At 40.5% G+C, this 13,350-nt stretch overlaps 1 protein-coding gene across 1 annotated transcript in view; it reads right to left on the bottom strand.

Annotated features, from left to right (window-relative positions):
* Positions 1-13,350, bottom strand: part of HGD (homogentisate 1,2-dioxygenase) — a 47,278-nt gene that overhangs the window by 21,497 nt on the left and 12,431 nt on the right. Inside the window, exons 4-5 of the mRNA XM_006146705.3 lie at positions 13,225-13,330; positions 599-658 (exon numbers count right to left, since the gene is read on the bottom strand). Of these exons, the coding sequence (XP_006146767.1) occupies positions 599-658; positions 13,225-13,330 (166 nt within the window). The remainder of the gene's footprint in view (positions 1-598; positions 659-13,224; positions 13,331-13,350) is intronic.

Genomic DNA, 13,350 nt, shown 5'->3' with positions numbered 1-13,350 from the left:
GGAATGCCGGTAATCTTGTCAATAATAGAAAGCATGGGTATTTTTATATCAGATTACCATTTTTATAGATATTTCAAAATAGCATTTATGCTCATACTTGTAACAGAGATTTGACTTTTCCATAGATCTTATGATTAGTTTTACATCGATAAGAATATTGATGTGATTTATAGTCAATATAAGACTGTAAACAAAACCAAATTTGTTTTAAAAAATATTTTAGTCATGTATCTCAATATAATTGGCTTCTTTGTCATTTTGTGTAAATTGCTTTGTATGTTTAAACACACAGACTTTACCAAGCTATTCAAGGGGTCTGTGGAACAAAAAGGTGAAGAGCCCCTGTTTTAGCGGCAAGCACAGAGCTTGAGGCAGAAAACGTCAATTTCTATTGGACTTTCTGAGACGTTGAGTGCCAAGGGCTATATGGTGGCTGTAAGTAAGACATCTCTCTGCCAGCCCCCAGGGCACACACAGGTGGCTTTGTCTCCATGCCTCCAAGCAAGGCTGCTTCTGCTTGGCATTCAGCCTGCAAGTGGCTGGATTGCTCACCGAGGGAGCAGAGCACGGTGGGAAGGTGTGGGTAGGATTGACTTACGCTCACGAAGTCCACTTTCTTCTGAGATGCTTTTGGAATCTCAAATGGTTTCCATCGAAGCTGGAAAAAATACACGCATAGAAAAATGATTTCACAAGGGGACACCATAGACCTTCTACATAAAAAGCATTAGTAAGACAGAAGAGAAAGGACAGTTACTCCCCCTATGAGGCCCTTTGTGGTTTTATTTTAAAATTAGTGATTATCCATCATTTTCTTAAAGGGGCTCTGTTTCTGTGTGTGCATGTGCACGTGTGTGCATGTGTGCACACGTATGTGTACATATTTAAACCTATACGAACATAAACTGTCTTTGTCCCTTAGCACTTCATATTTATATATAAGTCCTTGCTTCCTCTTTAGGAAGCTGTTTGTTTCTTTTAACATTTTGCTGAGGCACATCAGTGAGTTTTGACTGATGCTGCTTTTCATGCTATTTATACTCAGCTCCCTTTCCTGGCACGGCAGCCTCTCTGTGTGGGCTCCTGACACTGCAGGGGAAGGTTCTACTTCTACTTCCAGCCCTTGGGGTTTTGAATTATTTCTTTAACAGAAAGAAAAAGCACCCAGCTGGGATGGGATTCAGTAACGTTCAGTTTCTTCACCAAACGCTGCGTTTGTCCCCAGGCTGCCTGACAGTTCAGTTGAAATCACAACAATCTTTAATTTAATAATGAAATGATCTAAGGAAGTGGGGAGAAAAAAGCAGCAGGTCCAGTCTCTACTCAAAGTGTCAGCCCAGCACTTATTAATCAACTTGGCAGCATGCCTGACCCAGCCAGGCTGGCAGCTAAAAAACCCAATAGGCCTGGGATGTATCCCATGGAATGACCTGCACCCCAAGGGCTGCTCCATTGGCTGTGGAGTACCGTCAAGGCAGGTAGGCAGGGCCTCATTCAGGTGCTGGAGCTCAGCGTATTCTGTATTTCAGAAAGGCAGCCAGCTGGGCGAAGGAGGCGCTGGGATTATGCGGCCTCTCTGACATGCACAGGCAACAGCCTTCATTTCTTAAAAGCAAAGGAGGAGGATCACATTCTGATACTATTTTAAAAGGGTGCAAAATACTGATTTGAAAAGCATTGTTGAAGCCATGAGTCAGAGAGAAGGAAATGCTTGAGGACTAATTCCATGAAGGATGGTATCTCCTAGAGGAGGCGAAGGAGCCTGAAAGCAAAAATCTGGGAGAGGGTTTCTCAGCGACCTTGGCACCACCGACATCTTGCACCTTTGTTGTGGGGCGCTGTCCTGTGTGTGGTGCATCCCCCACCTCTACCCACTAGATGCCAGTAGCACACTCTTCCAAGTTGTAACAACCAACAATGTCTCCAGACATTCTCAAATGTCACTTGGAGGATGTGTTTCCCCTGGTCTCAAACTACTAACCTTGGAGGATATTTCTCTGCCAGCAGGAGGAACCACAGCTAAGAACGGCTGGATTTTTGAGGGGGGATTCTTGTTTTCTACTACTAACCACTACCTGCTGCTACTCTCTATAGCAATGCAGAGTTTGTATACCCAGGAACATTTTCTGGAAGATACTATTACATAGACTCTTAGATTCAAAAAGAGACATAATTTTAGATTTCCCAATGGAAATGATTTAAGTAGCAGATCAATGGTTGCCTGGGCAACCATTTAACCCTCTCTAGAGAGTCTCAACCCCAGCTACCCATGAGCATCACCTGGACAGCTTTGGGACCAGGACCAAATTAAATCAGACTCTGTGAAGGTGAGGCCAAGGCATCAGTATTTTTTTTTAAGTTCTCCTAATGTTAAGAATTAGCACATCTGACCCAAAGATTCTGTGATTCTTGTATTGCTGAACCAAGTATTATGCTCAGAAAAGTCTACTCAGTCAACCAACCAACCAACCAACCAGTCAATTAATTGCGATGTCTTTTTAAGCTGTGGCAATGACATCGCAAGCTACCAAGTAGCAAAGATGTTTAAATAATAGCAGTCTAAGGTTTTAAAAATCGAAGGAGAAGAAGAGGGAAAACAAAACAAACAAACAAAAACAAAGAGAAGAAAGAAGAGAGAGCGTGTCCAATAGCAGGGGAATGGAGAGGAAGGGCTGCCTAGTTGGTAGCACTGGGACAACGCCTTTGTACATCTGCCTGAAGTTAGAATCCTTGTTGTGGGAAGAAATAATTATAGTCCTAACCCTCAGAGAAAGCTTCTTATGTGAGTGGAAAAGCCTGAACCAGAGGCTAATGGTCTGCTGGTCAGTGTTTCAAGGTCTTTTGTAGCACATTAGCCCTCAACTCATAAGGAGAGAGCGCCTGAGGTAGGAGATAGAAAGGAAACCACATGATGGTTGGGAATATGCCTTCATTAGGATGCACATCCCAGCTGAGGCAATAGCCTTGATAACCTTCTCTAATGCAAAATGTAATTCCCTTCAAAAGACAGAGATGGTACAGATGGTACAGAGATGGTACCCATCTGTTGGGTTTGAGGGCAACAGATTATATAGAGTCTATTTACGTTGTAAGGGCCTATATCATGAATAATAATAACTCCCAGGGGTTCTGATAAACTCAGTACTCATAAGAGGAAGCTAGTTTTGGACTCTCCGGCAGGAGATTTTCTTTGGAAACTCTGATGTGATATTGTATGAATCGGAGACTGGGGAGAGGAGGAAGAGGAAGAGTCCACAGGGTAGAAACATTCCCCGCTAAGACAGATGCTCAGCTTAATTGAATGCTACAGAGCAGTCATTCTCTGATCCAAGGCCAGACCAAGAGGCAGTGCATTGGGCTGAGCCAGGAGATTTGGTTTCTGCTACTGCCTCTGTTCCATGTACTCTGTGACCTCTGGCAAGTTACTTGCTCTGTTTGGATTGTGTGTATGCGCCCGCATGCTTTTTCTTTCTTTTTTCTTTCCTTCTTATTTATTTATTTATTTATTTATTTATTTCATGCTGGTGAGGACTGTAGGTCCGTAATACTACTCAGAGGAGAGCGTCTAAAAGAAGTAAAGGATGTTTGTTAACAGATTTAGTCCTTACGGACTGGATTGTATCCTCTCCCAAATTCATATGTCGAAACTCCCACTGCCCATCTGACCATATTAGGAGATAGGACTTTAGGACATAATTAAAATTTAGTGAAGTCATAAGTATGGGACCCTAGTCTGATAGGATTGTGGCTTTATAAAAGCAAAAGAGATCTCTTTCTTTCCAATGTACTCAGAGGAAAGGTCATGTGAGGATATAGGTGGCCTCTGCAGCTAAAGTGTGAGCGCTTATCAGACATCAACCCCTTTGGCACCTTGATCTGAGACTTCTGGTCTCTAGAATTGTGAGATAATAAATTTTTGTTGTTTAATCCACCTAGTCTATGGTATTTTGATATGGCAGCCTGGTCAGACTTTTAATAGTTTATTTTATTCATACTGCATATTATTGCTAAATATATAACCCCTTAATGTTTAATTATTAAACATGTAAAAACAATGACATCAATCATAACACCCAATGCAATGTCTTGACTTTAGTAGGCATCAATAAATATTTGTTGAATGAGTGAGTGGATGCGTAAATATAAATATAAGGCACTGAGAATATTGCTTGTATTTTAAAGAAAAAGACTAAAGCAAATTTGTGATTTTCTGTTTTGGAAGTCAAATGGCATTAAAACAATAGCTAGTAAATTGACAAATGTTTTCAAAAGGTCAAAGATTATTTCCAAAATATAAGTCAGTTCTTTGTATATCTCTATACCCTTTCTGATTTTCTGTCCAGTTGTTCTATCAATTGTCAAGAGAAGGATATGGAAGTCTCCAACTATAATTGTGGTTTTTGTCTATTTATTCTATAACTGCTTCACATATTTCACAGCTGTATTCTGAAAATTTTATTCGAAAATAAACTTTAACTTTTTAGAAATGAGGTGGTCAAAAAAATGAAAGTATCTTAAAGTGTGCCCAAAATTAGAATTACAATTTCTTTAAGATTACCAAAGTAAGAAAACAGAGAATCATTGGTAACATTTAATGATCAAGATTCAAAATTTATGCTTAGAGATGAAAAGAGAGATCAGAGAATTGACCTCAATATTTGCAGAGTCAGAAGATTAGAAGTTGAGCTAGTTCATCTGAATAGCTCTTTCAACACTGAGATTATTTGATTTACTGAAATTCTGTCCCAAACTGTCTTGGACTCAACTAAGTTGGATGGCTAGAGGTAGACATATCATTAGAAGTCAGTACTATTTATCCAAGAATTTTGAAGTTACTTGTAAGTGAAATAGTGATCACAATGTATGTAATTGATATAAGCAGCTATGGCTGTTGAGTTTCAATTCAGATGATGGAAGGTAGGGGTGAACAAAGCAATTTGAGTAAGCTAGTGGTTGATGGTTGAGGTGGTTGGATCCCACATGGCCAACTGTGTGGTTAGAGACCCAGACTTGGTGACTTGAAAAACATACTGGGGCATGTGTGTGCATTTCTGAAATCTCAAAAGGAGGAACAAATGGAGGATAAGGGGATTGTGGCATGACCATCCCTCATCATAGGGCATGATTTTTCACTCTCCCCCTTCTCGTCTCTCTCCAGGACACACACACCCCTCTGGCAAATTAAAAAACAAACAAACAACAATGACAAAAACAGAAATAGTGGCTCGTTGAATTCTTCAGCAAATCTAGAAATTTGAGAAAAATGGTAGCATGATTTGTGAAGAGAAATCAGGCTTTCTTTGATGGATCCATTGGAATTCTTTGAGGCAGCAAGAAAGAGAACAGGTAAGAATTCTAGTTATTTGTTTAGACTTTCAAAAGTCCTTCATGAGCTACAGAAAAAGATGAACCATCATCCAGATAGAAACTTAGATTCTCATTTGACCTTGCCCTCAAATGCAAAGCTAAGGGCTTTAAGTATAGAGCATAGAACATACAGTCATTCAATAAATATTTGTTAGATGACATTCAATTCTTACAAGAACTTTCTGAGGCTTCTGTGATTCTTATCTCTATTTTAAAAGTGAGAAGACTGATATTTAGAACAGTTATATTTTTTCTAAGAACTGATATTAACGTTTTCTTAGCTCTTCTTTTTTTGGAGAGGTTTTTGCTATAGGGGATGTGCGCTCTCCAGAAAGACAGAGAGATACAGAGAGACAGAAAGTGAGAAATCACTCCCCAGGGGATGGCCACGCCACAATCCCTTCTTCTCCATTTGGGATCTTGGGTACACACGCACACACGCCCAGTGTGAGTTTAAGTCACTGGGTCTGGGACTTGATCCACGGTCGACTACATGGGAGTTAAGTGACATAGCCATTATGCTAACTGCTAGTCTCATCTTAGCTCTTCTTAATATTTGATATTAGCTGCCTTGATCTACTTCCCAAACAATTCATGATCTCTATTGCTCCTGAACCCAGGCTTCACCCTTTTTAAATGGTCTTGCTCTTGCTCTTGCTCTTCTAAACTGACCTGAATTTACTCCTCCTCCCGTGCTGAGTTGTCCCTGGCCCAGTCTGACTCCTGGGACCCTAGCCCTCCTTTAGGGTGAGCATTTGTGCCCAATCCTCTTAATTAATTCATTCAAATAATATCTATTGAACTTGTCTGTGTGCCAGGTTTTATGCTTGGTGCTAGCGAGCCATCCGAAAGGGTTGAATAGGGCAACGTGCAGTGCGATGCTGGCAAGTGCCAATGAATGCATTTAGGGAAATGCAGTCCAGTCTGTTTCAAGGGTTATGTGATTTGAGCTACCAGGGAACAAATTCAACAAATACTTGTGATCTACTATGTAGATCTCGAAACTGTGAGAAATATAGAAAAGAGTAAATAAAGTAATATCTAAAATAAGTTTTAAATTATGAGCGAGATTTTGATGGGTGGATATTTGTGAGAGAAGAAGAGGAAATTCCAGGTAGATAAAAGTATAAATACCCAAACCAGAGAACGTGGCGAGGTATTGTTTGGGGATGGTAGTGACTAGTGGGTAGGGGACATGGAGTAAGTAGAGTGTTCAAAAGTCTATTACAGTGGACCAGCAGATAGTGTAATAATTATGTTGTTGGACTCCCAGGTAGTCGACTGTGGTTCGGGTCCTAGACCCGGTGGCTTAAAACTCATACTAGGCGTGTGCGTGAGCATGCTCAAAATCCCAAGAGAACGGATGAGAAGGGATTGCAGTGTGGTCATCCCCCACTAGGGAGTGATTTCTCACTTTCTATCTCTGTCTCTCTGGCGAGCACACACACCCTGTAGAAAAAAAAAAATCTCTAAAACGAGAGTCTATGACAGTGGATCAGGGCTTTTGGTCACCTTTTTTGAGAGCCTGAACTTGACTGTCTGGACAAGAAGGGGAGGAGTGATGATGGGATTAAAGAGTTTTGAAGTGATAATTTAGCAAGCTGAATCTGGCAGCAGGGTGTGGGACAGGATCGGAGAGGGAAGACACAGAAATAAGTCAGGAGGCCAACAGAATATTCCCAGTAAGAGTAAATGAGGTCCGAACCACCAAGCGAAGGAGGGAGCCAAAGACATTTAGAAACAAACACTTCAGGTGTACTTCTCAAGGCGTGGTCTAGAGCCAGCCTAGAGCTCATAATCCTCCTGAGCCACTGGGATTACAGGCACACATCACCATGCCTGGTTTTTAGGTTGGACTGGGAATTGAACCTGGGCCTCCCAGTGGTCTCAGACTGTGAAGCATAGTATCTTGGCCGTGTGTATCACCCAATGTGTCTCTCCTGGCTACTCACATGTATACCTTGAAAATCACCATTCTATGGACTTAGTACCTCATCCCATGTAGAGGGAGGACAAGAAGCTCTCAAAGATGACTCTAAGGATTCAAATCTGGATGTTTGAAAAAATGGTTTTTGTCAGTAACAGACCTAGAAAAGTCAGGCAAAGAAGATAGTTTGGATGGGACTATGTTGACTTTAGTATGGAACCTGATGGGTGGCACATATATATAGCAATGTCCAATATGGGTTTGGAAGTTGGGGGAGAGATTCGTAAATCATTGCAGAGAGGTGACAATTAATGACATGGAAATTAATGATATGTGTTAGATTTTTAAAAGTTAGATTTGTGAGATACAGAAGATGGAAAGAGAGAGAGAAAGTGAATGGCAGAGTGGAAATGATTTTTATAACTTTCATATACTAGAGACAGAAGGAATTTTATGATTGGTCTTTGAGGTGTTTCTTACTTAATCCAAATTATACTATTGAGAATTAAGAAGTAATTTCCCTAGCTGAGACCCAGCTGGGTCAAGAGTCTGAATTTCCAACGATTCAGAGGTCAGGGATGTAGTAATAGAAAAATCAATTTTAAAGGGCTCTGACCTCTAACGAGGAGTGCTGATTCAGGAATGCTAATTGAAATCTGTAAAATCTTGGTTAAATTGGATGCAGATTTCTTCATTAAATTCTGAGATTACAGAAATTAAAGGAAGACATATGATAAAATTACATATACTTATATGAGATATTAATAGAGTAAATATATGTGCACCCAGGCTGAATTTAAATATAAGGAGGGTATTCAAAAAGTACGTGGAAAATATGTATTATTAAAAAACTGCATAGATTTCAAAAATTGTTTGCATAAAATTAAGCTTGTACTTTAATTTTTCCATGGACTTTTGGAAGTGCAAGTATATACTCAAAAAGAGAACATTACTCTTGGATGACTGATTAATTATACACTGAAGAAAATAGAGGGTTTTGGAGGGATAGCCTCAATTTCCCTGGGAGGGTATCAAAAATGACGGTGATAATATTGCTCTTTGGGACTGAGTATGAGACTTAAGAAACTAGGCAGGTTTTGGGGCTTCAGATTTCCAGAGACAATTAAAGTGAGTCCTTGGTGAAACTGATGAAGTATTGGATTTGGTCTATGACAGGTGAAGATATACCTATCATACAGGCCTCAGCTGGGAAGGACTGTCAGCTAGGTACTAAATATAATTTTCTCAGACTCTCCCAGTGAGAGTCTAGGGGATATAATTGGAAAAGGTTTTAAAGGGGGAAAGTGATGAATACGGAATGTTGCAGTTAATTAATGAAGCATAAAGTTGGAAAGACATATTAACTTGTCAAGAAGGCGTAAATGAAAAGACAAAAGGATAGAGTTTGCAAGAACAGCTGGGGTGTGTCTATCAGGGCAAGGGAAGCTGATGAGAGGTGATACAGGTGGCAGGTCTGGAGGGCGATGAGCCTCTGTCTTCCTGGAGCCCGTGTGCATGAAGGCACATCTCCCCCAGTGTGAGAACACAGGGCCACAACTGAGCAGAGCAGATATTGGAGAATAAATTCATTTGGTGGCTACTATACAGAAAGCGTTCAGGAATTCTAAATAAGACAATGTTTACAAATTCAAGGAGAACATAAAGCCAGCGTAGAATGGGAAACAGAGGGAGTGAGGAGGAAATATCCACTGCAAAGACACTTCAAAATGTTTGTGGAAAAATGGAATTAAAGTCCAAGTTTATTGTGGTGCAAAACATTTTTGAAATCCATGCTCAGTTTTTTTTTCAATAAAATGCATTTTTCATGAACTTTTTGAAGACTTCTTCATGAATTGAGGGTCTATTAGACAGAAAGAAACTTCAGATACAGCTCTTCTGACTACTCTGTAATAGCTCAAGTTTCTAATGCATTTGTCTCAATTTTCCCCATCAAAATGTATATTAACCATTTATTAAAGGATGCAGAGTAGCAAACATGAAGGACAAATAAGTCTAGAGCCCCATACAACAATATGCAACATGGGGACTACAGTTAATAAAATCTCATTAGTGCTTTTTTTTTTTTTTTTCCAGAGAGGTTTTTGCTATAGGGCGTGTGCACTTGTCAGACAGACAGAGTGAGACAGAGAGACAGAAAGCGAGAAATCACCCCCCCCCCCGAGGGGATGGCCACACCACAATCCCTTCTCCTCCATCTTCCTCTCAGGATCCTGGGCACCCACACACATGTGCCTGGCGTGAGTTCTAAGCCACTAGATCAGGAACTCAAACCGCGGTCGACCACATGGGAGTCCAGCGACATAGCCATTATGCTAACTGCTGGTCCCTCATTAGTGATTTTTGTCAAATGTGTAGTTTTTAGCTATTCTTGTCATATACACAAAAAAACTATGTGAGATAATAAATACATTACTCTACTTCACGATCATGAACATTGTACTTTGACTATCTATATGTATCCCATCACATCATGTTTTAAGCCTCAAGTACACACAATAAAATTTATTTAACAATAATGAATTAACATGTACAACAGATACACTTGACTTTCACCTATGATGGAGAACTTCTAGTTTCTAGTTTGCTAATTTCTATATCATTTGAGTTCCTACATATATATTACTTGCATAGTAAGTAAAAACTAGAAAATTTCTATTAGAACAGAGTTACTGTCCATGGATCTGCCAACCTGTGCCTCAAAATGATAACTTGAAGGGGTATATTCTTGTTTTTTTTGTTGTTGTTGTTTGTTTTTAGAAAGAGAGTTTTTTTTGTTATAGGGTGTATGTGCTCACCAGAAAGACAGAGAGATAGAGAGACAGAATAAGAGGGAAATCGCCCCCCCCCCCCGGGAGGCATGGCCCACCACCACTCTCCCATTTTCCTCTCGGGATCTTGGGCACGCACACACATGCACTCAGCGTGAGTTTTAAGCAGCCAGTCTGGGACTCAACCTTTGGTAGACTATGTGGGAGTCCAGGGATGTAGCCATTATGCCATCTGCTGGTCCCAAAGGGGTATATTCTTGTTAAGTAAAAGGTGGCAACAGTAGTCATGAAAATAATAATAGATAATAAATGTATTTTACAGAGCATATTACACGTTACGCTCACATTTCCTTAAAGGCTAGGCTTAATACCTAATCATCCACTGTAAATGAAATTATGCCATGAGAAGTATGGCCCCACTGTTTCTCACACAACCAGCAAATCTATGAAGACATATCAGGGTTTGGAGGCTCACATAATGGGTGTGAATGAGATGAGCAGGCAGGGCCACTGGAACCTTCCAGCCCACTCCATTTGCCACCTATGACATAATTGTTACCTTAAGACCAAATGACTTAAATTCCCAGAATTTGCCTATTGACTCTTCCTATAATCCTTCATTTAGTCTAGCTCCATGGTCCTCGGACTTAGTATACATAGGAATTCCCATCCAGGGTAGCACTCACGAAAACAGGTGTTTTAAACTTTATGGGTGACTTAAGGGATTTTCAGAGATAATTTTGTGCTTAATTTTTTTCTTCCTTGCTGATGTTACAACCACTCTTTCTTTGAATAATATGTGAGAGAATTGTCAGGAATATAATTGAGGATTCCCTGGGCCCCTGAGAAAAAGAATTAGAAAACTTCCTGTGGTCTGGATCCCTTTTCAACCGTCCCAAACTAGCACACATAGAGTAAATGTTTAAGTGGCTTTAGCCTGACTGGTAATCCTACAAAGGTATAGGTGTCCATCCTTTATATTTTCTAAATGAGGATGGAGTCTTGTTACTAAAGCCATCAAACCTTGTTGTTAATTACACAGATGAGCATGGCCACTGTAACTTGAAGAGAAAATCAGAGAATTTGAAATGTAACCACTGACGAGCAGATTCTGAGAATGAGCAGAGGCTTCCTGGCCCTTTATGAGAGGAGTGGACATAAATAATGAAATAAGGATGGGCTGCCAGCCAGGTGTACTCTCAACCCCAGAGGCAAGAGTGATAGAGAAGGTGGTAGAACCAGACAGGTTAGGAGCCCAAGACAGGGGGTGAGAGACTTCACAAGGAGAAGTCAGGGCCCTCACTTTGCTTGTTCAAGTTCTGCCACACCAAGAGCTTCCTTAGGTTGAAGGGGAGGAGGTAGGAGCTGAAAGTTGGCCTGAGTCTCCTCCCCCTGTGCTGGACTCAGTCTGAGGGCTTGGGGATTGGAGGAGGGGCTGCCTTTTCGGAAAATGCTCAGAGGTAACATACAGGCCAGCAGGGGGCCTGGGAGGATGTTTCCTTCATGTATTAATTATTCAACAGGTTGAAGGGTCAGTTACTTAGACAGAATATCTCAGTTTCAAAATGGCTGTGAGGATCATATTTTAAAATGCAAACTCACATTTATTTTCTCATGTTGAATACCTCCTTTTCTGTCTGTCCCTGTTGGGAGAGAGGTGGATTGCATTCAAGCAGGTCCTCAGTTCTGTGAGATTTTCATAATTAAGGGAAGAAATGGAGCATGGCAGGAAACAAGAAGTGATCATGAACTGTAGCTTTTATTTTACAAAAATTCCAATAGTGAAGGAGATACGTAGAGACTTGCATGAAAAGAGAAAATGTCTTGGTAAACAAAGGACAAGCAGGAAGTTTCCTTGGAATATTGGAAGGGGAGAGAGTAGAGGAGAGAGGAGGGGGAGAGAGAGAGAGAAAGAGAAGATAGGATCTAAGAATTAAAAAAATACAAAATGAAAAAACAGAGTCACCCGAATATACATTCTGAGATTATATGCCCCACCACCATGTCCAGTGGCACGATCAGTCATGGTTCATGTCTACTGTGTGCTGGATACTGTGTGAAACATGTTCACATCTATGAACATGCAGTCTTTGCATACATAGCTCTGCAAGGCAGAGGCCATAGTATAACTGGGGACAAGGACACAGATGGTCAGCCTAGAGCCAGGGAGGCAAATCCAAATCTGTTTTCTTCCTGTCTATATACCTGTTCTTAGTGATGGGTGCTTAAACTCAGGGCAAAGGCAAAACACTGGGGTTCTCAGAGAGTTTTTTTTTGTTTTGTTTTGTTTTTTTAAGAAGAGCTAGTACATTATGTTACAGAACTGGGTCTGTCTCGTTGCTGCAAGCAAAGTATATGAATAATACTGATACCCAGAAAAAGAATCCACTTATCACTAGACTGAAAGAAGGAAACTCTCAGGCAAAGAAAGGAAGTCTCTAGTCTAAAATCTGTTCTCACCACAATAGAATTACAGCATCCAGCTCAGACAACACGACTTCTAACCCTATATCAGATTTCAGAAGCCTTTTTTCAGAGATGCCAGCATTGACTATATTTTCTATATACCATGGTAAATTTAGATTAAAAACAAATAGACCAACCAACCTATGGGCATGTAGATATTTTGACTGGCCTATGTAATTTCCATTCATTTATTTTCGTGGATACTTCTACCAAGTCTGATTCACTCTTGTGCCTATATATATGTCATTAATCTAGAAACGCTAGCTCCTACACACACACACACGCATGCAAATACACAATCAGTTCCCAAATTCCCACCCAAGTTTGAGCAAAAAGGTACATATATTAGCATTTCTTTGAAAAAAGCTGTCAATCTGCTTCCATAGCTTAGTGGTTAAGGGAGTCAGATCCCACATGGCCAACTTTGGTTTGAATTCTGGTCCTCGTAGCTTAAAAAACACGCTAGGCAGGTGTTCCCCAAATCCAATAGGATAGAGAAATCGAGGAGAAGGGTTTGTGGCATGACCACATCCACTGGGGGGTTTTCCTCTCTCTTTCTTTCTCTCTGAAGAGCATACATACCCTCTAGCAAGGATGGCGTTTCAAAGGCCCTGCCCTTATTTAAATACTTCTATTTGGATACACAGTAAATTCCGATTCACAGGACTAGGTTACCTGGTTAGGATCAGGATCAACTTCATCCCAGTTGTGAGTGAGATGGCCTTGATCAAAGGATTCAAAGGGCTTGTGAGAAACTGAAGGTAGAATTCTGTACAACCAGCTGGGGTAAACAAGAACACA

The sequence above is a fragment of the Tupaia chinensis genome, unplaced genomic scaffold (assembly GCF_000334495.1).
Source record: "Tupaia chinensis unplaced genomic scaffold, TupChi_1.0 Scaffold000185_1, whole genome shotgun sequence".
Classification (NCBI taxonomy): domain Eukaryota; kingdom Metazoa; phylum Chordata; class Mammalia; order Scandentia; family Tupaiidae; genus Tupaia; species Tupaia belangeri.
Note: the sequence above shows the minus strand (reverse complement) of the source record. Positions and strands in the feature narration are given on the sequence as shown.